The 26,208-nt window shown below is 49.0% G+C and overlaps 1 protein-coding gene across 12 annotated transcripts in view; it reads left to right on the forward strand.

The window, feature by feature from the left end:
• The window catches only part of LOC123406217 (probable magnesium transporter NIPA2), a 53,802-nt gene extending 28,018 nt beyond the window's left edge, over positions 1-25,784 (forward strand). For 9 of the 12 annotated variants that reach the window (XM_045099705.1, XM_045099698.1, XM_045099697.1 and 6 more), the window contains 4 exons: positions 8,900-8,992; positions 19,521-19,651; positions 19,755-19,874; positions 25,339-25,426. In XM_045099705.1, coding sequence (XP_044955640.1) covers positions 8,900-8,992; positions 19,521-19,651; positions 19,755-19,863 — 333 coding nt within the window. In that variant the 3' untranslated portion in view covers positions 19,864-19,874; positions 25,339-25,426. Of the gene's footprint in view, positions 1-8,899; positions 8,993-19,520; positions 19,712-19,754; positions 19,875-25,338 lie in introns of all 12 variants that reach the window. The other 3 variants (XM_045099703.1, XM_045099701.1, XM_045099702.1) reach the window with 2 other exon arrangements.
• Positions 25,785-26,208: the final 424 nt, after the last annotated feature.

The following is a 26,208-nucleotide window of genomic DNA, read 5'->3' on the forward strand; positions in this document are numbered from 1 at the left end:
TATAACTATGCGTGAATTCACATACTTTTTAGAGTATAGATGTTTAACCATGATGAGCCACCATTGAATATTTGGTCTAATTTACATTAATATTTTATTCCTGATCAATTTCAAAAAAATATATATTTTATTCCTGATCGATAGCAATATATGAACAGAACCACAGCTAGCTAAGCATATAATTAACCTAAAATATCTTACATTGTATTATGCCTTAATTGGCTGAGCACAAAGAAAAGGCTTTTGTTTTTGTTTTGCAGAAAGCTGGTTTCAACCTACTTCTACTTACTAGTCAAGTCTTGTTCATCTCTAGTTAACCTATTGTTAAATTGGATTGCCTCCGATTTAACCCGCATATGAGAGCCTCCGAGGATCATAGGTTTTAATTAAACCCACTTCATATTAGTCATTTGAGATGATAAGATCTTCGAGAGGTTTCAAGTCCAGTTGCTCAAAACTGTCCATAACCGGGGATTGGCAAATCATGATTAGTTTTTATACTCTGCAGAGTTTTGCACTTTACCCATGTAACGCCTCTGGGACCGGCACTATACAGTACAACTGTTAACCTCATAGTATCATTGTTCCACCCACATAATGTGTATGTTGCCACGTACACGTTGTGTTTGGTGGCCATCCCGGGAACGATATTATGCGGTTGCTATGTGTCGGACTCAACCATTGTGAGCGGGGACAAGGATCGGCTAGAGCCATATAGGATAACCCCTTGCTGCGCCACATTCCTATATGTGTACAAATATTAGGTGATAACCTCACCCAATGATTAAATAACATCTCATACTTCCTGTTGATGAAGATGTTTCATGCAACTTTGCGTATGCCAAATGGAAAGCCCGGTTAGCGCGCTCAGTCTTGTATCAAGATAACAAGAACTCAGGTCCTTGTGCGGCCCGAATGGAAGAGAACACCGATGCTTTAAACATGGCCTCCCACTGTTGCCTTTAATTTCATAATTAACTCCATCACATAAAAAAAAGTATCAGAGCCAGGTTAACATGTGTGATACCCCAAAAGCAACATGTTATACTAAGATGGAAGTAAAGGCAATATCAAGGTGACAATAACCAAGCTATGCAAAAGGATAGGTGTCGCAATACCACTACAACATTGTGATTCTAGTGCAAGCAAGGAGGGGGAAAGAAATATGATGTGTCAGAATGGACAAGGAGGTTGTACTTGCCTGGAATCTGTTAAGAGTTACTCCCTCGTGTTAGCTTGCAAAACACTCTTATATTGTGGGACGGAGGGAGTATATCATTTCGAACAGGCATGGATACATCATCTATAGGATAATTTCTGTCCTGACAGTTCTTTCTGAGTTCTGTTTGATATCCATGATCTCTCTTGTTTTGTAAATCAATACATAAATCAATGAGCTCTGTCAAGTTAGCTATAGGTTTTGCCGTATCAACGATTTAGCCGTGTATCTTTTGTATTTTCCCCGTTTTATAAAGGGTTTCCTGCCTATGGTACCACACATGTACGTGTATATATGCTGGCCTGTGGCCACCTGGAAATACAAGTTGCGTATTTCCTAACATGGTACTCCCTCCGTCCCAAAATAAGTGTCTTAATTTTAATACAACTTTGTACTAAAGTTAGTATAAAGTTGAGACACTTATTTAGGGACGGAGGGAGTATTAGAGCCCTATCTTGTGCAGCGGTTCTCTCTCCTATGTCCGACTGTGCTGTTCTTCTGCCCTCTGTTGGCGCTGCTTTCCTGTCTCCCACGCCTCTCGCCTGACCGTCTGCCGGTCAACGCCTCCACCGCAGGTCCAAACTGCTGCCTCTCCCGTCCGCCTCCACCATGACCGTCAACGCCACCACCTCTCCCGACGGCCGTCGCCCTGCCTAATTAACACCTCTCGCCGTCCTGTCTGGTTCCCGTTCCGATCCATGCCGCTGCTCTTCTTGTTCGGCCGCTGGTCGTTCCTTACGAGATGTGCCACCACGGGTTGGGCCTGGTGTGTTGCTGCTCCTCCAGGCAGCCAAGATCAGTAGACGGACCACTTCAACTCTGCAGCTGTGCGTTGCCACTGCTGCTGCTGTGTTGCAGCCGCTGCCACCTCCCTGTGTGCGCTAGCAACCCTACCAGGAGTTTTTTCGGGCCTTCGCTGTTGGGCTGAGCATTTTTGGGCCATGCTGGGCTTCATTCGCAGGAGGATAAGTGTGTAGCCCCCGTTGCTTTCCTGGAAGGCAGCACACTGCTGCTATTGATGCATGTTGCTGCTAGCGCTCTGCTGATGCACGCGTGCTGCTCTGCTGACTGCTGCTTGCTTTGCTGGGTGTTCCTTCCTGCTCCACAAGCAGAAACGGCAGCCTGGCAACTCTTCGATAGTTGCTGATTTTGCTCGGTTAGTTTTGACCAGCGTGCCTACAACAACAAGAACAACAGAGACTTTAGTCCCAAACAAGTTAGGGTAGGCTAGAGGTGAAACTCATAAGATCTCGCGATCAGTTCATGGTTCTGGCACATGGATAGCAAGCTTCCATGCACCTCTGTCCATGGCTAGCTTTTGGTGATACTCCAGCCCATCAGATCACTCTTTACGGACTCCTCCCATGTCAAGTTCGGTCTACCCTGATCTCTTTTGATATTATCAGCACGCTTTAGCCATTCGCTATGCACTGAAGTTTCTGGAGGCCTGCGCTGGATATGCCCAAACCATCCCAGACGAGGTTGGACAAAATTCTCTTCAATCGGTGCTACCTCAACTCTTATCTCGTATATCACCATTCCAGACTCGGTCCTTCCTTATGTGGCCACACATCCATCTCAACACGCACATCTCCGCCACACCTAAGTGTTGTACATGTCGCCTTTTGGTCGGCCAACACTCAACGTCATACAACATTGCGGGTTGAATCACCGTCCTATAGAACTTGCCTTTTAGTTTTTGTGGCACTCTCTTGTCACTGAGAATGCGAGAAGCTTGGCACCACTTCGGCTTTTATTAGATGGTTCACATCTTCATCGATATCGCCATCCTTCTGCAGTATTGACCCAAATATCGAAAGGTGTCCTTTCGAGGCTCCACCTGCCCATTAAGGCTAACCTCCTCCTCATACCTAGTAGTACCGAAACCGCACCTCATGTACTCGTTTTTAGTTCTACCAAGTCTAAAACCTTTCGCTTTCAATGTTTGTTCCATAGCTCTAACTTCCTATTGACCCGTCTGACTATCACACGTGAGAGGGGGTGTTGAAATGTATATTTGGATTGCCTAGCCTTTTTCAACGTTTCAGACTTTTGGTTGCGTTGAATAGTGCATGAATCTTAACAGTAGGTATACCAAGGGATGATGATATGGTGCCCTAATGGCTTGCCCGACCTCTTTCTCTCAAGCGGGTGGGCTATCGCCGTCACTGGTGAGAGAAAGAGGGTGGCGTTGCGCGTGCAGATTTCTCGATTTTAAGTGGATTTGACGGTCCTGGGAGCTCCACATACCGTTTGGGGTGAAAAATGTAAAGTGGGCCATGGGCTGAACAGAACGAGGGAGACGGGAAGCTGCTTAACTCATGCGGCGGAACATAGCCTTGGGCTCGCACAGTGCAGCTTGAGTAGGCTAAGGTTTGTTTGGTTTTATTCCTATTTATTAAATACATGAAATAAATGTGGCTAAATAAAATGCTAGTTTACTTACTAAAAATACCAGACAAATCACAAATATACCACTACTAGTAGGGGTACATGTGTTTATATAGGAGGACAACCTCCACTAAATCCTAGATAACTTGGACTCTAATATAACTTGGACTCTAAGATAGCTAAGATAACTTGGGCTAAGCCCGTAATTAACCCTGCCCATTGGGCCTCCTCCGTTGGTACGTTGTACCGGTCATAACATCTCTCCCCGCCTTCTCAAACAGCTCGTCCTCGAGCTGAACATCTGGAAACTGCTGGTGGAAATCACCGAGCTTCTCCCAAGTCGCTTCCTCCTCTGGCAGTCCGGTCCACTGTACCAAGACATGCCAGACGCCGCGACGCTGCTGCGCCTGCAGCACCTTCGCCACCTGCGCGGAAGCTGGAAGGAGGCGGCCATCCGAAGTAGGAGGAAGGGCCGGCGTCGCTGCAGGAGGGTCCCCGCGGTAGGCCTTCAGTAAGCCGACATGGAAGACGTCGTGGAGGCGAGAACCAGCTGGTAGCTCCAAGCGGTATGCGAGTGTGCCGACACGCTCCAGCACACGGAAGGGACCGGCGTAGCGAGGTCCCAATTTGCGTTTGGAGCGCAGGTCCAGAGACTGCGTGGTCCTGTGGAGGAGGCGCAGCCACACCCAATCGCCCACCGCGAACTCTGCCTCGCGATGATGAGCATCGTAGTACTTCCGAGCCAGCTGCTGTGCTTGGAGAAGACGCTGGCGCGCCTCAGCCAGAATGTCGTCGCGGGTGTGGAGTAAGTCGCCCGTCGTCTCGGACCGAGCCGTCCCAGGCTCGTAAGGGAGCATCGCCGGAGGTGGGCGCCCGTAGACCACCTCGAAAGGTGTGGTGCGCAGGGCGGAGTGATAGGAGGTGTTGTAGCAGTACTCCGCCCACGCCAACCAGTCCACCCAAGCTCGTGGACGATCACCAGTAACACAACGCAGGTACATGGCGATCATCTTGTTGACCACCTCGGACTGGCCGTCTGTCTGAGGGTGGAACGACGTGCTCATGCGGAGCTTCACGCCCGCTAGTCGAAAGAGATCCCGCCAGACATGTCCCGTGAACACGGGATCACGATCGCTGACGATGGACGAAGGAAAACCGTGGAGGCGGACGATGCCGTCGAAAAAGGCCCGCGCCACGGAGGCGGCTGTATTTGGATGACCCAGGGCGATGAAGTGCGTGTACTTGGAGAAGCAGTCAACCACCGTGAGGATGACGGACTTGCCGCCCACCTTGGGAAGGCCCTCGATGAAGTCCATGGAAATATCCGCCCATGCCTGGGAGGGTACGTCCAGCGGCTGCAGTAGACTCGCGGGTCGTAGTGTCTCTGTCTTGTTCCGCTGGCACGTCACGCACGACCGCACCCAGTCGCGGACCATCGCGCCATCACGGGGGATGTAAAAATCAGCACAGAGACGATGGAGAGTCTTCTGCACGCCCTCGTGCCCTGCAGAGTGCGCCAAGGTCAGGACCTGGTGGCGCAGGTCGCCATGGTCGGGCACGAAGATGCGGCGGCCATGTAGGAGCAGCCCCTCGTCGAAGCGCCAGGGCGCGTCCAGCTCGCCGGCGTCAAGGCGCTGGCGCAGGCCCTGCGCGTCCGCGGCCGTTGAAGTTGCCCGGCGAATGTCATCGATGAAGGTGAAAGATGGCCCGGAGCGGATGCACATGATAGTGCCAGCCATGGCGACGTCGTCCGCGACGTCCTCAGTGTCGCGGCGGGACAAGGTGTCGGCGACCGTGTTGAGACGGCCGGGGCGGTACTCGACGGTGAAGTCGAAGCCGAAGAGCTTGCCGATCCACTGGTGCTGCGGAACGGTGGAGAGGCGCTGGTCCAGCAAGAACTTGAGGCTGTAGTGGTCCGTGCGCACACGAATGACCGTCCCCAAAGATAAGGCCGTCAGTGGCGCACCGCCTGAACTAGCGCAATAAGCTCGCGCTCGTAGGCCGCGAGCTTGTGATGGCGAGCGGCGAAGGGGCGGTTGAAGAAGGCGAGCGGTCCCTCGCCTTGGCGGAGGACGGCGCGGAAGCCGATGCCAGAGGCGTCGCAGTCCACCACGAAGGGCATATCAAAGTCCGGCATCTGGAGGACGGGTCCCGTCGTGAGCGCCCGCTGGAGAGCCTGAATGCCGTAGTTGCCTCCTCGTCCCAGGAGAAGGCGTCGCGTCGAAGGAGACGCGTGAGTGGCGCGGCGATGAGGCCGAAGTCCCGGATGTACTTCCGGTAGTAGTCGAGGCCCAAGAAGCCGCGGAGCGCCTGCGGTGACCGCGGGGTCGGCAACGCGGCGACGGCGGCGACCTTGTCCGCGTCCATCGCTACCCCGTCCGCAGAGATGACGTGCCCCAGGTACGCGACGGAGGTCGTGCCGAACGAGCACTTCGAGCCGGAGCTGCCGATGCCTGTCCACTGAACGCGACGGCCGCCCTCGCGCTAGAAGATGAGGGACAACACATCGAGGTCCCAAAGGATGGGCCCGAGAGTGGACAGGAAGTCGATGCCGAGGATGAAGTCGTAGCAGCCCAGGTCGATGCCGACGTAGTCGATGGAGAACGACTCGTTGCCGATGAGGACGGGAACCTGCCGCGCCACCCCCTGGCAAGCCAGGCGGTCCCCGTTGGCGACGGTGAAGCTGAACTTCTTCGAGCCTGCCGGTTGGAGTGTGAGGCGGCGCATGGCGTCCCCGGACAGGAAGTTGTGCGTCGAACCCGTGTCAACGAGCACGGTGAGACGCTCCCCGTTGATCGTCACCGGAAGCAGCATCGTCTTTGCCGTCTTGATGCCAGCCATGGCATGAAGGGAGACGATGAAGGCGGTCGCATCGACCGGCCCGTAGGTCGTGACGCCGGCCTCGGAGAGTGTGGTGGCGTCGAGCTCCGCGGTGAGGGCCTCCACCTCTGCGTGGTCGACGGTCTCCAAGTAGAACAGGCGGGCGCACGTATGACCCGACGCATACGGCTCGTCGCAGTTGAAGCACATGCCCTTGCGGCGCCGCTCGAGCTGCTCGGCCGACGTCAAGCGCCGGAAGGTGCGTGTTGGCGCGGGGGCAGCCGCAGTAGTGGCCGGCAGGGCGGGGCGTGTCGGGGTGGCGGTCGCCGGGGCGGGGCGGGTCGGGGGACGCGTGCCGCGGCCCGGGAACGCCTGCTGCAAGGCGTTGGCGCGCTGCTCGTACGCGCGTGCGTAATACATGGCCGTCTGCAGGTCCTGGGGGTCGCGCATCTCGACGTCGATGCGGATGTGGTCGGGAAGGCCGCCAACGAAGAGCTCGGCGCGTTGGCGAGCCGTGACGTCAGGCGCATGGCAGGCCAACGTCTGGAAGCGGTCGGCGAAGTCCTGCACCGAGGTGGTGAAGGGAAGGCGACCGAGCTCGGCCAGGCGACTCCCACGTATGGGGGGGGGGGGGGGGCGAACCGGAGGAGACACAGGTCGCGGAAGCGCTCCCACGGAGGCATCCCGCCCTCGTCCTGCTAGAGGGCGTAGTACCATGTCTGTGCGGCGCCACGGAGGTGGTAGGAGGCGATCCACGTGCGGTCGGACGCCATGGTCCGCTGCCCCCTGAAAAACTGGTCGTACTGATTGAGCCAATTCAGGGGGTCGACGGTGCCGTCGTAGGTGGCGAACTCCAGCTTGGTGAAGCGGGGTGACTGCTGCACGTGTGGTGAGGCCGCGTAGGCGCCCTCGTGACGACCCAGCGCGGCGGAAGGAGAGTGATGCGGCACCACGGAGCTCCCGCCGTACGGGTCAGTGTACCCGCCGAACCCCCCGAAGGTGGGGGCGGGTGGCTGCAACACCGTCGGCTGTAGCGGCGCCGTCGTGTAGGTCGGCGTATCGATCCACGTCGGTAGCGGGGACGGCGACGACGGCCACCGGACCTGGGTGATCGGCAGGCCCTGGGGCGCGACGGTGGCCGGGGGCGGTGGCGCGAAGGGCGCCGCCGGCGGAGGCGGTGGTGGCGGGGTTGCGTACGGAGCCTGGAGGAAAGTCCGGAGGTTCGAGACCGCCAGGGTGAGGTCGCGGGTCGCCGAGGACATCTCCGTCGGGGAGAGGACGGGGGCGGCTTCGGCCGCCAGGGCTGCGGTACCGGAGGCGGCCGGACCTGAGGTGGCCGGCGGTGGCGACTGGTGCGGCGGCGGCGGCTGCTGCGAGGTGGCGGGGAAGGCGGTGGTGGTGGGAAGGTCCGACAAACTCATCGAACCCAAGCTACCTGATACCAAATTGGTAGAGGCTAGGGTTCTACCAGGTCTCGGACGTAGGTTGTAGGGGTGGAAGTGCGGGCGGCGAGGCTGGGGACGCCGGCACCGGCGGTTGGGCGTCGTCGCGGCGTTGAGAGAGAGAGCGAGAGAGGCGGCTAGGGTTTGGGGCTCCCGTCTCCTGAAGGAGACGACAACAGAATACTGTTTATTGTCTGCTTAATATCGAAGGGGTACATGTGTTTATATAGGAGGACAGCCTCCACTAAACCCTAGATAACTTGGACTCTAAGATAGCTAAGATAACTTGGGCTAAGCCGTAACTAACCCTTACCATTGGGCCTCCTCCGTTGGTACGTTGTACCGGTCATAACAGGAGAACTCATATTATCTCCTCCAATAATTTGCCTTGAGTTGAAAAATACTTTGAATATTCCAAAATTATAATCAAATATGCACTGAAATAATGATGCAAATTAAAGATTCTACTAGCCTTCCAAATTTAGAAATTATGGGATGTTACACCCGGCCAGATGTCCATGGATGTGCCCACGGACATTTGATGAGGTCCGTTTGGTGAGCTGGAGATGCCTTAACCATTCTAAAGCATATGATGGTTTATCTCTTGATTTTCCAAGCATATTTCTATTTGTTTCTAAGTTTTAGCTTTTAACTGATAATCTTTAGCAAGCAGAGTTTTCTCAGTATAGAATATATTTGTAAGTATGTTATTGGTTTAAATGGGAAACTTGCAAAACCTTTGTTTAGTTTAGATTTTGCAAATGTAAGCACACTTGTAAGAGCCTGGTAATAAATTTGTCCTTCTCTTAATCCTGTCTAGTTAGTCATCCAAAGATAACTAACAAAAAGTATTGCTTTAAAAGAAAAAGCAGGCAGAATTCTAAATTACTCATACAAATGGTGAGTTCTTGTTCTACAATATTTTACTGATAGCTACACTATCTTAAAGGCTGCAGAAAGAGTTTAATCTGAAATCTGTTCTAACTAGTCTCTTGTGATTATTTCACCTCTTGTTGAATTGTTCTAGGCTCTGGACTCTTTCAATACGGCTGTGGTCTCTCCGATATACTACGTGATGTTCACCATTCTTACGATTCTCGCTAACATGATTATGTACAAGGTGATATATCTACGTGTGAACTTGCAAATATCTTTACATGATAACATTCATAGCTTATTTACTCCTAGATAGGATTTGTACTGCACAGTAATGATGAACTAGCAGATTGTCACTGATTAGATGAAACCATTTATAAGTGATACGGGTCAAAAGTTTCATCGCCAGGGATATATGAAGCTAAATTGTTCTACTTTCTTTTGTATCCCCTTTTGTCTTTAATGTCTTAATTGATTAGACAATTTTAAACTGTGTTTCCATGTTGTAGAAGAATTTTTTTGCACGTTATATCTGATGGTTTGGGTAGAATAATGGTCTGAAGACCTATACTGCAGGACCATAGAGCTTTACCAGGAGGACTAGGAGAGAGTATTCAGTGCACCAGGGCTTGTGGTGCACGGTGCACCCTGTTATAGTCTATGTGGATTGCACTAACCCTTTTCATCAGCTCGGACTTTTGATTGCGTTGGCTAGTGCATGAAGCTTAACATGTTATCAGAGCTAAGGTCTTGAGTTCAAGTCCTGGTTTCGCAATTTATTAAAAAATTGCTGGTAGCCCCCCTTTGTGTCCACATAGAGGCCTCTTGAGTCATACGTGAGTTTCGCGCGCCGTCGCTCTCTTCCGGTTGCACGTGTTGACTTGTCTTCTCCGTCACACGTGAGAGGGGGTATTACAGTATATGTGGATTGCACTAACCCTTTCCATCAGTTCGGACTTTTGGTTGCGTTGGCTAGTGCATGAAGCTTAACACACCCTACCTCAGCGCACTCATCTAAAAGTCGTAAAAAATGGGAAAAAGATCAGCACATAATAATACACAAGTTGAGAAGCAAAAAAAGGGACAAATCTCAGTGAATAGTAGCTAATCTAAATTGGGTTATGAATTCATCCGATTATCTCTATTGACACCGAGTTCGTCTTTTTGTTTTACAAACTGTGTTTTGAATTTGAACAACAACAACAACAAAGCCTTTAGTTCCAAATAAGTTGGGGTAGGCTAGAGGTGAAACCCATAAGACCTGGCGACCATGGTTCTGGTACATGGATAGCAAACTTCCACGCACCCCTGTCCATGGCTAGTTCTCTGGTGATACTCCAGTCCTTCAAATCTTTCTTTACAGACTCCTCCCATGTTAGATTCGGTCTACCGCGACCTCTTCTGACATTACCCGCACACTTTAGCCGTCAGCTATGCACTGGAGCTTCTGGAGGCATGCGTTGAATATGCCCAAACCATCTCAGACGATGTTGGACAAGTTTTTCATCAATCGGTGCTACCCCAACTATCTCGTATGTCATCATTCCGGACTCGGTCCTTCATTGTGTTGCCACACATCCATCTCAACATGCGCCATCTCCGCCACACCAAACTGCTGCACATGTTGCCTTTTAGTCGACCAACACTCAGCGCCATACAACATTGCGGGTCGAACCGCCGTCCTATAGAACTTGCCTTTTAACTTTCGTGGCACTCCCTTATCACAGAGATTGCCAGAAGCTTGGCGCCACTTCATCCATCCGGCTTTATTTGAATGGTTCACATCTTCGTCGATATCCCCATCCTTCTGCAGCATTGACCCCAAATATTGAAAGGTGTCCTTCTGAGGCACCACCTGCCCATCTAGGCTAACCTCCTCCTCCTCCTCCTCGTGCCTAGTAGTACTGAAACCGCACTTCATGTACTCGGTTTTAGTTCTACTAAGTCTAAAACCTTTCAATTCCAAGGTTTGTCTCCATAGCTCTACCTGTTGACCCCCGTCCGACTATCATCGACTAGCACCACATCGTCCACAAAGAGCATACACCATGGGATATTTCCTTGTATATCCCTTGTGACCTCATCCATCACCAAGGCAAAAAGATAAGAGCTCAAAGCCGACCCCTGGTGCAGTCCTATTTTGATCGGGAAGTCATCAGGGTCGCCATTGATGGGAATATGCAACTTGTATTCCCAGGAGGCCATAGGCCAGTATATATACACAAGTACAAGTGTATAGTATGCAGGAAACCCCTTATATAATGGGATAAATACAAAAGGCTACATGGCTATATAAATAGTATTCTAACACCCCCCCGCCCTCAAACTCACGGTCGATGAACACTGAGTTTGGAGAGATAGAAGCCATGCTGCGCTCTAGTCTGGGCCTTCGTCAGAAAATCCGCCAACTGTAACTCGGAAGGCACATATTGAAGAGCAATAACTTGATCCTGCACACCAGCGCGCAGATAAAAACATCAACACCAATATGTTTGGTGAGCACATGCTTCACAGGATCGCGAGCAATGCTAATAGCACCCGTACTGTCAGATAATAGTAGAGTAGGTGTAGTGACAGAAACACCAAAATCCTCAAGTAACCATCGTAACCAAGTCACCTCTGCCGTCAAAAGAGACATAGCTCGCAACTCAGCCTCTGCACTCGAACGTGAAACTGCAGTCCGTTTCTTCGTCTTCCAAGCAATGAGGGAACCACCAAGAAACACACAATAAACAGAAAGTGAGCGGCGATCTGAGGGATCACTAGCCCACGTAGCATCCGAATAGGCCTGAAGCTGTAAGGAACTGGAGCGAGGAAAGGACAGACGGTGAGAGATCGTGCCTCGAAGATATCGGAGAACGAACATGAAGGTGACTATAGTGAACCGAAGTGGGAGCAGAGACAAACTGACTCGGAATATGAACCGGATAAGAGATATCCGGATGAGTGACAGCTAGATAGACAAGACTCCCAACAAGATGTCGATAACGCGTCGAATCAGTCAATGGTTCACCATCAGTATCAGGAAGGTGTACATTGAGCTCCATGGGAGTCTCAACAATGCGCTCATCAATAAGAGCAACACGAGCAAGAAGATCCTGTATGTACTTTTCCTGGGATATAAAAAGCCATCAGAGGTAGAAGAAACTTCAATCCCAAGAAAGTAGCGAAGAGGTCCAAGATTAGACATAAGAAATTGCTCACTAAGACGGGCCTTTACAAAGGCAATATACTCGGGATCGTCACCAGTGATGACCATGTCATGGGCATAGAGAAGAAGAAGAGTCCGACCACGAGGTGAAAGGTGGACAAACAACGCTGGATCATGAGCACTCAATGAAAATCCAGCGACAGTCACCATAGAGACAAAACGCTCAAACCAAACGCGAGGGGCTTGCTTAAGGCCATAGAGAGAGCGACGGAGAGGACATACCATGTCATCAGGAACAGAATGCCCAGGTGGTGGCTGCATGTATACCTCCTCATGCAGCTCACCATTAAGAAAGGCATTCTTAACATCAAGTTGATATACAGACCAATGGTGTGCAGAGGCCACCGCAAGAAGTGTACGAATGGTGGTCATATGGGCCATAAGAGCAAAAGTCTCATCGTAATCACGACCATGCTCCTGCTGAAAACCACGAGCCACAAGTAGAGCTTTATAACCATCGGAGCGAGTCTTAACCTTGTAGATCCACTTACAAGTGATGGGACGAACACCAAGAGGAAGGGAAACAAGATCCCACGTATCGTTGCGTTCAAGAGCAGCAATCTCCTCAGCCATCGCAAACTGCCATTCAGGATGAACAACAACTTCACGATAAGAAATCGGCTCAAGAACAGTAGCACCAACAACCTCACCATAGGTAGGCTGAGACGAGGAGGACGACACATCTGTAGACGCATCCACATTACATGAACGACGAGTATAATACTGAGGAAAAGATAGAAGAATACGAGGAGGAATCGTCGAGGTAGAATCAGGGGATGGAGACGAAGAAGTCACCGGTGAGGAAGGTGCAGAATCCCGAGACATACTAGGTGAGGAAACCGTGGGAGATGGTGGCGGTGAATCAACAAGAGGTGGAAAAGCAGAGTTAGCGGGACGGATAGACAAAGGCTCGACGGGGGTGATAGGTGTGTCAGACAAAGTCGAGGAAGATGGACGCGGGTAGAAGGGACGAGACTCAACAGAAGTCACATCCCGAGAAATACGCATCCAACAACCGACAGGATCCCAACAACGATAGCCCTTATGCTCATCACTATAGCCCAAGAAGACACACTCAACAGACTGAGCGATCAGTATGGTGCATTCACGAGGGGCAAGAAGAACATAGCAGACACAACCAAACAAACGAAGCGCCGAATAATCAGGAGAGCGATCAAAAAGATGCTCGAAAGGAACACCACCCTGTAGAGCAGTGGACGACTGAAGATTGATGAGATAGGTGGAGGTGGAGACAGCCTCAGCCCAAAAACGAGGCTGAGGTGGAAGATAGGCGGCAATCATCAATGCATGAGCCGTCTCAAGGAGGTGACGATGCTCGCGCTGAGCCACACAATTCTGAGCATGAGCACCAGGACAAGAGAACTGAGAAAGAATCCCCTGTTCAACAATAACACCACGTAACAACTTAGAAATATACTCGCCAGCGGAGTCAACACGAAACACACGAATGGGTGAGGAGAACTGAGTGTAAATGATGACAACAAAACGCTTATAGATGGACAAAACCTCACCGCGAGATGTCATAAAATAAAGCCAAGTGTAACGAGAGAAATCATCTATGAAAATAATATAGTATCAATGCCCCCCTTTTGAAGCAAAGGGAGCCGGACCCCATACATCGGAATGGACTAAATCAAAACGACGCTGAGACACTGACTCACTAGTTGGATATGGTAACTGAATCTGTTTGCCAAGTCGTCAACCCTGACACTCTAAAGAGACATCTCCTGTGACAGACCCCAGAAGACTTCGACGAACTAAAGACGACAAATGAGAGCCACAAAGATGACCAAGTCGATGATGCCACTACCGGAAGGAACCGGTAGCTGAAGCGACAGAAGCGGATGAACTGACAATAGTGGTGGTAGCGGAAGGAACATGAAGCCGGTCTAACTCCCAAAGACCCTGAGAATCACGGCGACGAGGGCCAGCCCCAACCAAAGTGTGTGTGCGACGATCCTGGACAGAACAAAAGAGTCAACGTCAAGGATGACGTGACAACCAGAATCAGTAAGTTGACCAGCAGAAAACAGATTCATAGTAAGTCGAGGAACATGAGCAACATCAGGAACAGAATAAGGAGTAGTAAGATTGCCTTGACTAGCAACAGAAAGAGGAGTACCATCAGCAGTGAGTACATGAATAGAAAAATCAAGCGATCTAAGTGAGGACATATTGGAAGAATGAGAAGGCATATGAAAAGAAGCTCCGGAGTCCAAAATCCATGGGGATGTACCTGAGTGTGTAGAAGGTGGTTGCTCAATGCGGGAAGCATCAGGCACAGAACCTACAGTACCCATCGAAGAAGAACCTGAAGCGGCAAGTAGGCGCTTAAGTCTTAGAATATCCTGCTCAGTCAAAGCGGTGTCTGAAGATGTCTTAGTAGAAGTAGAAGTCCTTGAAGATGATGACCGCGCCTTACGCATGTGTTTCTTCTTCTGGAAGCACTGAGACTCAACATGACCATCCTGGTTGCAGTAGCCACAGTGAGGACGAGAGCTGCCCTGACTGCTAGTAGGAGCGGGGAGGAGCGGCTGAGCACTAGAGCGGGAAGGAGGCGGTGCAACAGGCGGCATAGAAGGAGCTCGAGCAACGAACACAGAGGGAACCTCAAGTAAACCAGCGCCACGTAAGCGAGTCTCCTCAGCACGAATCTCAGAAAGCGCCTCCATGAGAGAAATCCGACCACGAGCAAACAACTGAGCGTGCTGGGGCTCAAACTCCTTACGAAGCCGTGAGAAGAACTCGTAGACACGATGAAACTCCAAATCAGCCCGCACATCCTGGCAACACTGGCAGGTACAACAACCAGCAGTGCGGAGAGAATCAAGCTAACCCCAGATAGTAGAACTCTGCGCATAGAAATCATCAACACTAGGGTCACCCTGCTGAAGAGCATGCTCCTGCCGAACCACAGATAGGTATAAGGCATCACCAGAGGGCTGATAGCGCTGACGAAGACGGGTCCACATCTCAAATACGGTAGGGTGCCCTAAGAACTCAGAGGCAAACTGAGGCAGAACACTAGCAGTGAGAACAATTGCGGCACGGGCATCATCATCAAGCCATTGAGTGTAAGCAGAAAGAGCCTCATGATAAGGCTGAAGAGCCTCCTCATAAGTCGAAAACTGCTCATCATAAGCACGGACGACAGCCTCATTAGCCAGCTTAGCTGCATCCTTCGTAGCCTGATCAACATCAGCAGCAAGAACTGGTGGAGTCGGTGGAGTAGGGGCCACAGGTGGAGCCGGACACGACGGACAATGTACCTCGCCAAACAGAACGCCCCAGAGACGAATGCCACGCATATGAATGCACATGAAGCCAACAAACTCAGTGTAGTTAGTGCCATCAAAGTTCATCGGACAGCAAGGAACTGCGACATAGCCTGAGGATGTAGACATAGTTATTTTTACCAAGCAGGCAACAACAGCTCTCAGGCATGAGTCTTAGAGCCAGACGAGAACCAGGCGCACGAGGACAGAGATCGGCAGTAGAATCCAGCGAGGGCGATGAAGATCAGTAGCTGGCGGCGGAGATCCGGCGAGGGTGGCGGTCTAGGATCCGGGAAAGGCGCGAGAGCGACGGTTGGCACGGAGATCCGGCAAGAGCGGCGGTCTGGGATCCAGGAACGGCGCGAGGACGGCGCGAGGGCGGCGGAGATCGGCATTGGGCGGCGCTGTGGGGATCCTGCGACGGGAGCAGTGACGGGCGATGAAGATAGGGAGCCAAAGGAAGGCGCTCGATGCTGAGAGGAACGTCCCTATCCAGCACGGGCCTATCGATCCAACCACAGCCACGACGCACGTTCGATCCAGAGAAGAGAAGGACCAAGGTGCAGGCGGGCGGGACGACAGAAGGAAACCGTTGGGCGTCGACCTGCTGCAGGGAGGTAGCAGGCGTGGAGATCCAGCGGCAACAAGAGAGAAAGAGAGACGACCACGGAGGGGTGATGACACGGGGTGGAAGTGGATCAACAACACGAGTTGCAGCGTGCAAAAAATTGACCTAGCTCTAATACCATGATAGGAATATGCAACTTGTATTTCCAGGAGGCCATAGGCCAGTATATATATATACAAGTACAGGTGTATAATATGCAGGAAACCCCTTATACAATGGGGTAAATACAAAAGGCTACATGGCTATATAAATAGTACTCTAACATCCATCACTTGTTCGAACGCTTGTCACAACATTATCGTACATGTCCTTGATGAGGGTAATGTACTTTGCTGGGACTTTGTGTTTCTCCAAGGCCCATAACATGACATTTCGTGGTATCTTATCATAGGCCTTCTCCAAGTCAATGAACACCATATGCAGGTCCTCCTTTTTCTCCATGTATCTCTTCATAAGTTGTCGTACCAAGAAAATGGCTTCCATGGTCGACCTCCCAGGCATGAAACCAAACTGATTTTTGGTCACGCTTGTCATTCTTAAGCGGTGCTCAATGACTCTCCCATAGCTTCATTGTATGACTCATCAACTTAATTCCAAGATAGTTAGTACAGCTCTGAACATCCCCCTTTTTCTTAAAGATTGGTACTAATATACTCCGCCTCCATTCTTCTGGCATCTTGTTTGTCCGAAATATGAGGTTGAAAAGTTTGGTTAGCCATACTATCGCTATGTCCCTGAGGCCTCTCCATACCTCAATGGGGATACAATCAGGGCCCATCGTCTTGCCTCCTTTCATCCTTTTTAAAGCCTCCTTGACCTTCAACTCCTGGATTTGCCGCACAAAACGCCTGCTCATATCGTCGAAGGAGTCGTCCAGTTCAATGGTAGAGCTCTCACTCTCCCCATTGAACAACTTGTCAAAGTACTCTCGCCATCTATGCTTAATCTCCTCGTTCTTCACGAGGAGCTGATCTGCTCCATCCTTGATGCATTTGATTTGGTTAACATCCCTCGTCTTCCTCTCTTGGATCTTGGCCATCTTATAGATGTCCATTTCTCCTTTCCTCGTGTTTAACCGTTGGTAGAGGTCCTCATACGCCCGACCCCTTGCTTCACTCACAGCTCGCTTAGCAGCCTTCTTTGCCATCTTGTACTTCTCTATGTTGTTCGCACTCCTATCCAGGTATAGGCGTCTGAAACCATCTTTCTTCTCCTTAATTGCCCTTTGGACATCATCGTTCCACCACCAGGTGTCTTTAGCTTCGCCTCTACTTCCCCTGGATACTCCAAGCTCCTTTGAGGCCACCTTACGAATGCAAGTCACCATCTTCATCTGCATGTTGTCTGCATCACCTCCTTCCTCCCAAGGGCCCTCCTTAATGACCCTCTCCTTGAATGCCTGAGCTACCTCTCCCTTGAGCTTCCACCACTTCGTTCTAGCGACTTTGGCACGCTTGTCCCGCTGGACACGAATGCGAAAGCGGAAGTCAACAACCACAAGCTTATGCTGAGGGACAACACTCTTTCCAGGTATCACCTTACAATCTAGACATGCACGCCTGTCTTCTCTTCTCGAGAGGATGAAATCAATCTGGCTAGAGTGCTGACCACTACTAAAAGTCATTAGATGTGATTCTCTCTTCTTAAAGAGTGTGTTAGCTACAATCATGTCGTAGGCTAGCGCAAAGCTTAAGACATCTTCTCCTTCTTTATTCCCGATGCCATAGCCAAAGCCCCCAAGCACCCCTTCAAAACCTGTGGTAGATGTGCCCACGTGGCCATTGAGATCTCCTATGACGAGCCTCTCGCCAGTCGGTACACTCCTAACCATGTCCTCCAGGCCTTCCCAGAACTCCCTCTTGGTGTTCTCATTGTGCCCTACTTGCGGGACATACGCGCTGATAATGTTGAGAACTAAGTCCCCAACTATCAGCTTGACCAGAATAACCCGTTCCCCACGCCTCTTGACGTATACCACTTCATACTTGAGGCTTTGTTGATCAAGATGCTTACTCCATTTCTGTTAGCAACCATCCCAGTGTACCACAACTTGAAGCATGTACCCTCCACCTCCTTCGCCTTATGTCCCCTCCATTTGGTCTCTTGGACTTAAAGGATATCAACACCTCTCCTCACCGCTATATCAACTACCTCCGGAAGCTTACCTGTCAGAGACCCTACGTTCCAACTACCTAAGCGGATCGTCCTAGGCTCGGCTAGCTTCCTTACCCTTTGCACTCATCGAGTCAAGTGCAAAGACCCTTGCTCATTTTTAATACACCCGAGCGCCGATGTAGCGCGCCACTACGAATGCGACGGCCTGACCCTTGCTCACTTGCCACCGTATCCAGATCACGATACGGCGCGCCACCAAGGGGGTGACGACCCGACCTTTTCCCATTTGACACCACACCCGGGTTTCGATGTGTCGCGTCGCTGAGAGGGTTACGCCCAACGAAAATCTTTTGGGGTTTCATCTCCATAAGAGTGGCTGAGTTTTAATGTTGGCTCGCCAAGCCTATCACAACCCTCCTCCTTTACCCGGGCTTGGGACCGGCTATGTTGAGACAACATAGGCGGAGTTGTGTTTTGAATTTGGATTTGATTTTTTTAGATTGTTATACGTCATTGTATCTACGCACTCAATTTTTTAATATATTTTTGAAGCTTCTAATATTGTAGATGGATGTCCAGTGCACCAGATACATTCTATCTATTAAGGAGTATTAGTATTGGTCCAGGATTTCTTATTAGGCTATGTCTCTTTCCTTGTACTTCAAGTCTTGTGTAATACATATGCCCTTTAGTCTATGCAATAGAGATAAGTTGCATCCATCACATGGTATTAGAGCCCTATGATTTTTTTTTGCACGCACAACTTTTGCTCTCCTGATCCAATGTTGCCCCGCCGCTGCCTCCTATTGGTCAGTCAACACTACTTCTCCGCACGCTCCCGTGCTGATCCCCTTGGTCAACGCCTTCACTATCCTCCTTGGTCAACGCCTTCACCATCCTCCTGATCCGACCGCTTGGCTTGGTCTGTTGTTAAGCCGTCGCCGCCGCTTGTCCCGTTGAGGGCTCGCTCGTGGAGTCAACCTGCCTGCAGCTGTTGTGCAACGCCACTAGATCGCTCATGCAGTCGTTGCGTGAAGCCACTAGATCGTTCATGCAGCCGTTGCGTGAAGCCACTAGATCGACGCTCCATTCGTTGCCTTCCGTCCGTCCACTCGCCTCACCAACTGCTTGACCACTGGATCCTGCTGTCTGTGCTTGGTTCCCATCGCATCTAGTCTAGTATGTGCTTTCTAGTTTTCTACATTTTCCATTGTATCAAGTCTGTTGCACTTTTCCCTTTTTTCCATGTCATCTGAGTCCACCATGCCTTTATCAATCAGCCTTTTTCTGGTCCTTGTCCTTTCTATAGGATTTTCGTGCCATCTTTTCATCATTGGTCTACGCCCATTCTCCTGCCGCCGAGATTCTTCTGCTGTCGGTTTTCTTGGGCCATGATTTTGGCTGCAATCCTTCATTCTGTTGATGTCCCATCTTCTTTTGACAACCCATCTTCTCTTGTATCTTCTATTGATTCTGTATCTTCCTCTGATGCGCTATCTTCTCGTTTTGCCCTTTGGATTAGGCCCTGTTCGGAATGGATGGAGAAAAAACTACCAAGAACTGTGGAAGGCATAGGGTTATTATGGTAAACTCAGGAATAGAAGACAGAGGACCAAAGCAAGGAACATTGTTCGGATCGGAGAGAAGACCATGGTACAAACATAAAGCTCGCTAAAAAACCGAATAGTACGCTATGTGATGGACAGAAACACGGTGAGGATTGTTTATTCACAGCTCTTTTGTCTTCTTGCTTCAGGCCTACGCGAAAAAAAGGAGCTACGGGTGGATGTTTTTCTCTCCCTTTGGAATCCAATCGAAGCCCCTACCTTTCCTTTGATGTCCTGTTCAGGCTTCCTTCCTTCTGAATGCAGTGAGGGTGAAAAAAACTGCAGAGACTTTGTTCCTTTGTTTTTTCATGCAAAACGAACGAGCCCTTATCATTTTATTTTCTCTAGTGTTACACTTCTTCAAATGCAATGCTATTGCATACGTTTTGCATTTGAGGGGGGGGGGGGTGTTAAGGACTGTTGGTATTGGTTTAGGAGTCCTTATTAGGCTATGTCTCTTTCCTTGTAAACCCAAGTTGCATCCATATACATACATACATACATATAGAGATAAGTTGCATCCATAACACTATCTTAACCGGATATTATTATATTAAATCTCGATTTCTTTTATCATAATCTTTTTCCAAGAACACACACAAAAGCCTTGCGTCGCGATGCATCGATAGAAATAAGAGTTCATAGAAGACCCAAGATGAACGACACCCAGAATTACAACACTACGCCACTAAATGGTATGCCCGCCCATGCTGGCAACAACGTCGCCAGACACCATGTGCCCGCTGACGCCGATTGCCTGACTTCCACCTTGATAGTGTCAGGGAGGCTGACTAGGCTGAGCCGGGCATTGTCGAAGATGATTGCACTATGATGCTTCGGTATAAACCATTGTACCAACATCATATGATCAAGGATGTGCTCTTCCTAGCAGCAGAGTTGCCCATAGGGGGGGGTGCTGTCAGTCGGATCTAGGAGAGCACGTCGTGCCATACAGTGCATGAAAAAGAGCAACATCTGAGGAGGTGGGCCATAGTGGACAAATTCACTGTTCCGACCCTAGCTACGTAAAGAATTCACAGAACGAACTCGCCCTGAAAAGATTTCACGATCCGACCCTTTTTAAAAACGCCAGAAACCGTGGCGTCGCTGCGGCACCTAGAAACGCCAGTCTAGCGTGGCATTTCTGGTTCACAATCAGACGCCAGTCTAGCTCGCGTTGCAGCCCAGACCGAAACACCAATGGCGTTGGCGTTTCTGGACTATATACAAACGCTATTGACGTTGGCGTTTCATCTTCGCTGCTGGGAACAAGTTCCTCTTCTGTGCGGGAACAGCTTCAGATCACCGTGTTACTGTTTAGGATAACACTTGTCTTTCGATACTTTCTTAGCTGGCCAGCAGTCATGCATGCAACACAAAGCAAAAGCAGCAGGCAGTGAACGACACCGAAAGAAACGAGCCACAATGGCACAGTACCTAGCTACCCAGCCACATAGGAGTACTCCTAGATAATACCCCTAGATGGGCATAGGTAGGTTGGTGCCATTGCCCTACGGCCGGCGAGGACAAACCAGCCACTGCACTGTACCCTTTCGACTGATTTTTCTCTTGTTCTCTTCGAAAAAGGTTTCTTCGGTCCATGCATGCACCAGCGCAGAGCGTTGTCGCCTCACGCACTGCTGCCGAAGATGAAACGCCAACGTCAATGGCGTTTGTATATAGACTAGAAACGCCAGCATCATTGGCGTTTTGGTCCGGACTGCCACACAAACTAGTCTGGCGTTTGAATATGGACCAGAAACGCCACGTTGGACTGGCGTTTCTATGTTCCGCAGCAACGCCACGGTTTCTGGCGTTTCTAAAAGGGTCAGATCGTGAAATCTTTTCGGGGCGAGTTCGTTCTGTGAATTCTTTACGTAGCTAGGGTCGAAACAGTGAATTTGTCCGGCCATAGTCTCCTCTGACTAGTCGCAAAGCATGCAACTAGGTGCTTTCTACATGCATCGTCTCGCCAGTCTCTGAACGATCTAGCAATGGTCTTGATAGGTGAGCCACATGAATAACCTGACCCTGGAGGGAGCTTGGGACTTTGGGACTTTGTCAACTTCCATGAGCTCCAACCGACCGCTCTCTTTCACATGAATAACCTGACCCTGGAGGGAGCCTGGGACTTTGGGACTTTGTCAACTTCCAAGAGCTCCAACCAACCGCTCCCTGAAAGAGGGCTTCGTAGCAGCTCTTGCACGTGTACTGTCCATCACCATTGGAGGGCTTTTAGCGAGGTGGAAAGCAATACCTTGCGCACCATCTGCTAGACCTAGATGTCCTGCTTAAGGGTCAAAGGGCTCAGGACCCTGATGTTCGAGATCTAGCGGGGGTTGATCAACGCCCTCCCTTATCGTCTGTTGTTTCCTAGTGCGTCCTGGCACCACGAAACCGCCGGGAGCAAGATCGGCTCGTTGTCGTCGGTGAAGACGCATCGTGTCCCAAACCAGATCATTAAGTTTAGAGGGGAAACTAGCTAGGGTTTATATTAAGCAAAGGAGTTGTATGAGGACGACAAAGACCTTGTCCATGTTTGGGTAAAGCACATCAGGGACCAGCCATGTGGTGAAGACTATTCTGCATGATGGCTATCTCTACAAGAATGGCCGTCTATGCATCCAAAGAAGTTTTCTACGTGTGAAGCTGATTAGAGAGCTCCATTCAAGTGATCTTAGTGGCCATGTTGACTATCGCTAACCTAGAGGCTTGTTACTTTTGGCCACAACTAAAAGGAGATGCAGGGAAGGGGAGCCTTGGTGCAGCGGTAAGCTGTTGCCTTTTGACCATGAGGTCACTGGTGCGAGTCCTGGAGGTCACTGGTGCGAGTCCTGGAAACAGCCGCTTGCAGAAATGTAGGGAAATGTTGCGTACAAAAGACCTTTAGTGATCGGACCCTTCACCGGACCTTGTGTAAGCGGGAGCTACATGCACCAGGATGACTTTTTAAAATGAGATGCTGGGAATTTTGTTCAGAGGCGACCCATATGTCAAACCTTCAAAGGTCAAGTCCAAAACAAGGTTATACATGCCTTTGCCTATTCCTGTCGTTTCATGGGAGGATATCTCTATGGACTTCGTCTTGGGTTCACCAAGAACAAGATGAGGGAGTGGTGTTGTCTTTGTTTGGTGGACCGATTCTCGAAAATGGCTCATTTCATTCCATGACGCAAGACACTAGATGCTCATGATGTGGCAAATCTATTCACTTGGTAAATGGTCAGACTTCAGGTGTTCCAGTGAGCATCTTAGTCCGTGATAACAAGTTTCTTGCGGCATTTTGGTTCACTTTGTGGAAGCAATTCAACACTGAATTAAAAATTTCCAGCACCAACCGCCCACAAACATATGGTAAGACGAAAGAGGTGAACAAATGTTTGGGTAATCTGATACGTTGCATGTGGAGAAAGAAAGGGAAAATGGAATTTGGTTTTCTCTCTTTCCGAGTTCTGCAATAACGTAAGGCATAGATCCACATGAAGGAGTCTTTTCTCCATTGTCTACACTGAAGTTTCAAGACATGTGGTGGACCTCATGAAGCTACCATCACGGGGAAACCTAAAATCAGCATTGTCTTTTGCTGATAACTATACTGAACTATTTGAAGATTGTAGGGTTTTGGAAGAACATAATCAAAAGTAGAAACAGTTTCCTCACTGCAAAAGGAGGACAAAATCATTCGAAGTTGGTGATAGTATACCTCCGGAAAGAAAGACTGCCTTTAGGTGTTAAAGGGAAGCATAGGGACGAAAGTATGGGCCCTTTTCTATTCCGAGGAAGATAAATAATAATGCTTATGCAATCGATCTTCCAAGCAAGATGGGTATATCTATCACATTCAATGTTGTAGACTTGATTCTCTACCACCCAGAGCAAGCCCTTTATGAAGACAACTCGAAGTTGGTTTCCCAACAACCACGGGAGAATGATGAGGAACATTAGAGAAAATTAGAGAGAGAAAAACAGAACTCAAAACCGTTTGACTTCTACATACTTCTACTCTAGTGTAGATAAGCTGGTCCATAAGTTATTGCTTGTTGTATTAATTTTCTTATCCTATAGATAATGTTTCTGGAGTCTTCTAGCTATGAGTAGAGGCTGAACCTTAAGTAAGTAATGTATTCTAGAGTCTTCTATCTAGAAGTAGAAGTTGAGATGTGAAAGCTTCCCAAAGCCCTATAAATAGAGGTCTTCACCATAGAATCGTGGCACGCGGGACGAAAAGGGCTTTGCTCACCTCCTCTCTAGGGTTAACAAAGTTGAACACAAACTTAGAGAGCTTTGCTCCTTTATCTACCCAATGGGATATCCCCAAGTGGGTTCAAGGCCTCCCACTTGTGGAGAAACTCTATTTGGATTTCAAGACCTCCCTTGTGGAGAAGATTCCTTTATGAATTCAAGACCCTCATGGAGACGAGCTATCGGTTTCCATCTTCCTTTGTGGTGTTTGGATCAAGAAGTACCTCCTATGTTAACTTTTGGTTATGAGAACTGTGTTTGGTTGTGAATCTTGTCCTTATTGAGCGTTTTCCTCTTGTTTGCTTTTATTCTTCCCCACATCCATCTCTATTCGTGAAGATCGGTCACCCCTACGGTTTGCTTGTTTGCTTGGGTCTACGCTCTCATAAGCACGCCACGTATGTCGGTTTCACTTGCATCACATTCAATCCCAAAAGTATTCACAAAATCCGGTAGAACACAAGTTGTTGTATATGTTTTCTTATCCGATCGATAATGTTTCTAGAGTCTTCTAGCTATGAGTAGAGGTTGAACCTTAAGTAATGTTTTCCAGAATCTTCTAGTTGTAAGTAGAAGTTAAGATGTGAAGGCTTGTTAAAGCCCTATTTATAGAGGTCCTGATCTCTAGTTTGTAACCAATCTATATACCCATTACCTATAATAGAACTTGGTGTTTTAATCTGAGGTCTTGGACTAGGTCTTGTGTTTAAGGAGTTTTGGACTGCACTCATGCTACCATATTGGCTTATATTTGCTTCTAGCGCGATATCTGACGCAACACGTTGAAATAGCTCCTTCAACACTAGTGATGTACACTTTGTAGCGTTCAAGTGGAGTTGTTCCTCCACAACCTTGTGCCGATTCAGTAAAGTTATTTAAGCTAGCAATCATTGAGGAAACGGCATAATCTCCTCACCATGTAGCGGTGAAACATTGCTATTGTCCTCGTCGCGGTAGAGCATTTTAAGTCCCCAATAGACGACCTAATGGCCTAGCCGGACATCTCGCATCTCATCGAGGAAAGTGGCCTTGTCCAACCACCAATGGTATCCAATAGAGGGGGAGACCAGAAACGTCACACAATTGTCCGATGAGTGAACATTGCTCATCCAAACTGCGCGACTAATCCAAGCAGCCAAGGTGCACCCCTCGGCTATCGTCTCGATAGCCGGCAACTAGAAATAACCATAAAAATCCGTGGCTAAGGCTTCCATAATCAATACATGGAATACGATAATGTAGTCATTGCCTTGCATATGTACACCCCTAGCCCATCTCCACAACATGTAGATAGTGGAAATATGCGACATTTTAAGTGCCCTGTAAGATTAATTTTGTAATACTGAAGTGGTTGCTTCTTTCCTTGATGAGTCGTGTACTGTAAACAATATCCTGGCATAATTATATGCATTAATAAATTGACCATTTGTTAAGTAATATGTATACATCATTTTCATCTGACTTAGGGCCATGGTTATTTCCCCATTTCAGGACTGGGTTTCACAGAGTGCAACACAGATAGCTACTCAACTATGTGGGTTCGTGACCATTGTTGCAGGGACTTTTCTACTTCACAAGACTAACACCAGCAGCACAGATAGACATGTGGAGAGGGCACCAACACCTCCGCCACCACCGCCACCTGATCAAATTCGTGTGCAGGGATGAAGCCTGCTTCCAAGTTACCTAACTTCAGCTCCACGTCTAACAAGTACCAAATGTACCAAAACTTTGAGACAACAAGCACATGCAATCTGATTGAATATTATATTGGTCTAGTAGTAGCATATAGTTGTGTTATGTTTTCCTTTTACCTGTATAGTTGAAGTGTATAAATATAGAGTATCCACTACACATGACTTTCTTTTTGAAAATTCCACTACACATGACTTTAAATTATGCAGATGGCTAAATAACCTTTGTTTTCTACAGCTTTACTAATCTTCTGTTTCTGTTTTTTTGTTGTTGTATAGCTGAGGTCTCTCCACAAGTTTTTGCTATTTTTTAGAGGAACAAAATCTTGCTCACATATCTTAAGGAAAAAAATAAATCTTGCTCCAAGTTTATTTGACCTATTTTAGAATAATAGGACGCCAAAACCCAAACAACTTATGAACATACTTTATGAATGATCCGTAAAGGGGCAAAAAGAAAATGCAACGAGAACTTAGGTGAACATTTTGAAAATGATGGTTTTCATGCACTGTCTACAAATATGTTTGTATGTATCGTGTCTGTAGTTGTCTTGTATTTTCTAATGACACAAAACTATGATCGGTGTCCATGTCTTTTTGGTGATACGTAAGCCGTTTACTTGCGTAGGTGAACTGAGTTTAGGATTATTTCTTTGACACCTAAGAG

The sequence above is a fragment of the Hordeum vulgare genome, chromosome 6H, assembly GCF_904849725.1.
Source record: "Hordeum vulgare subsp. vulgare chromosome 6H, MorexV3_pseudomolecules_assembly, whole genome shotgun sequence".
Lineage (NCBI taxonomy): Eukaryota > Viridiplantae > Streptophyta > Magnoliopsida > Poales > Poaceae > Hordeum > Hordeum vulgare.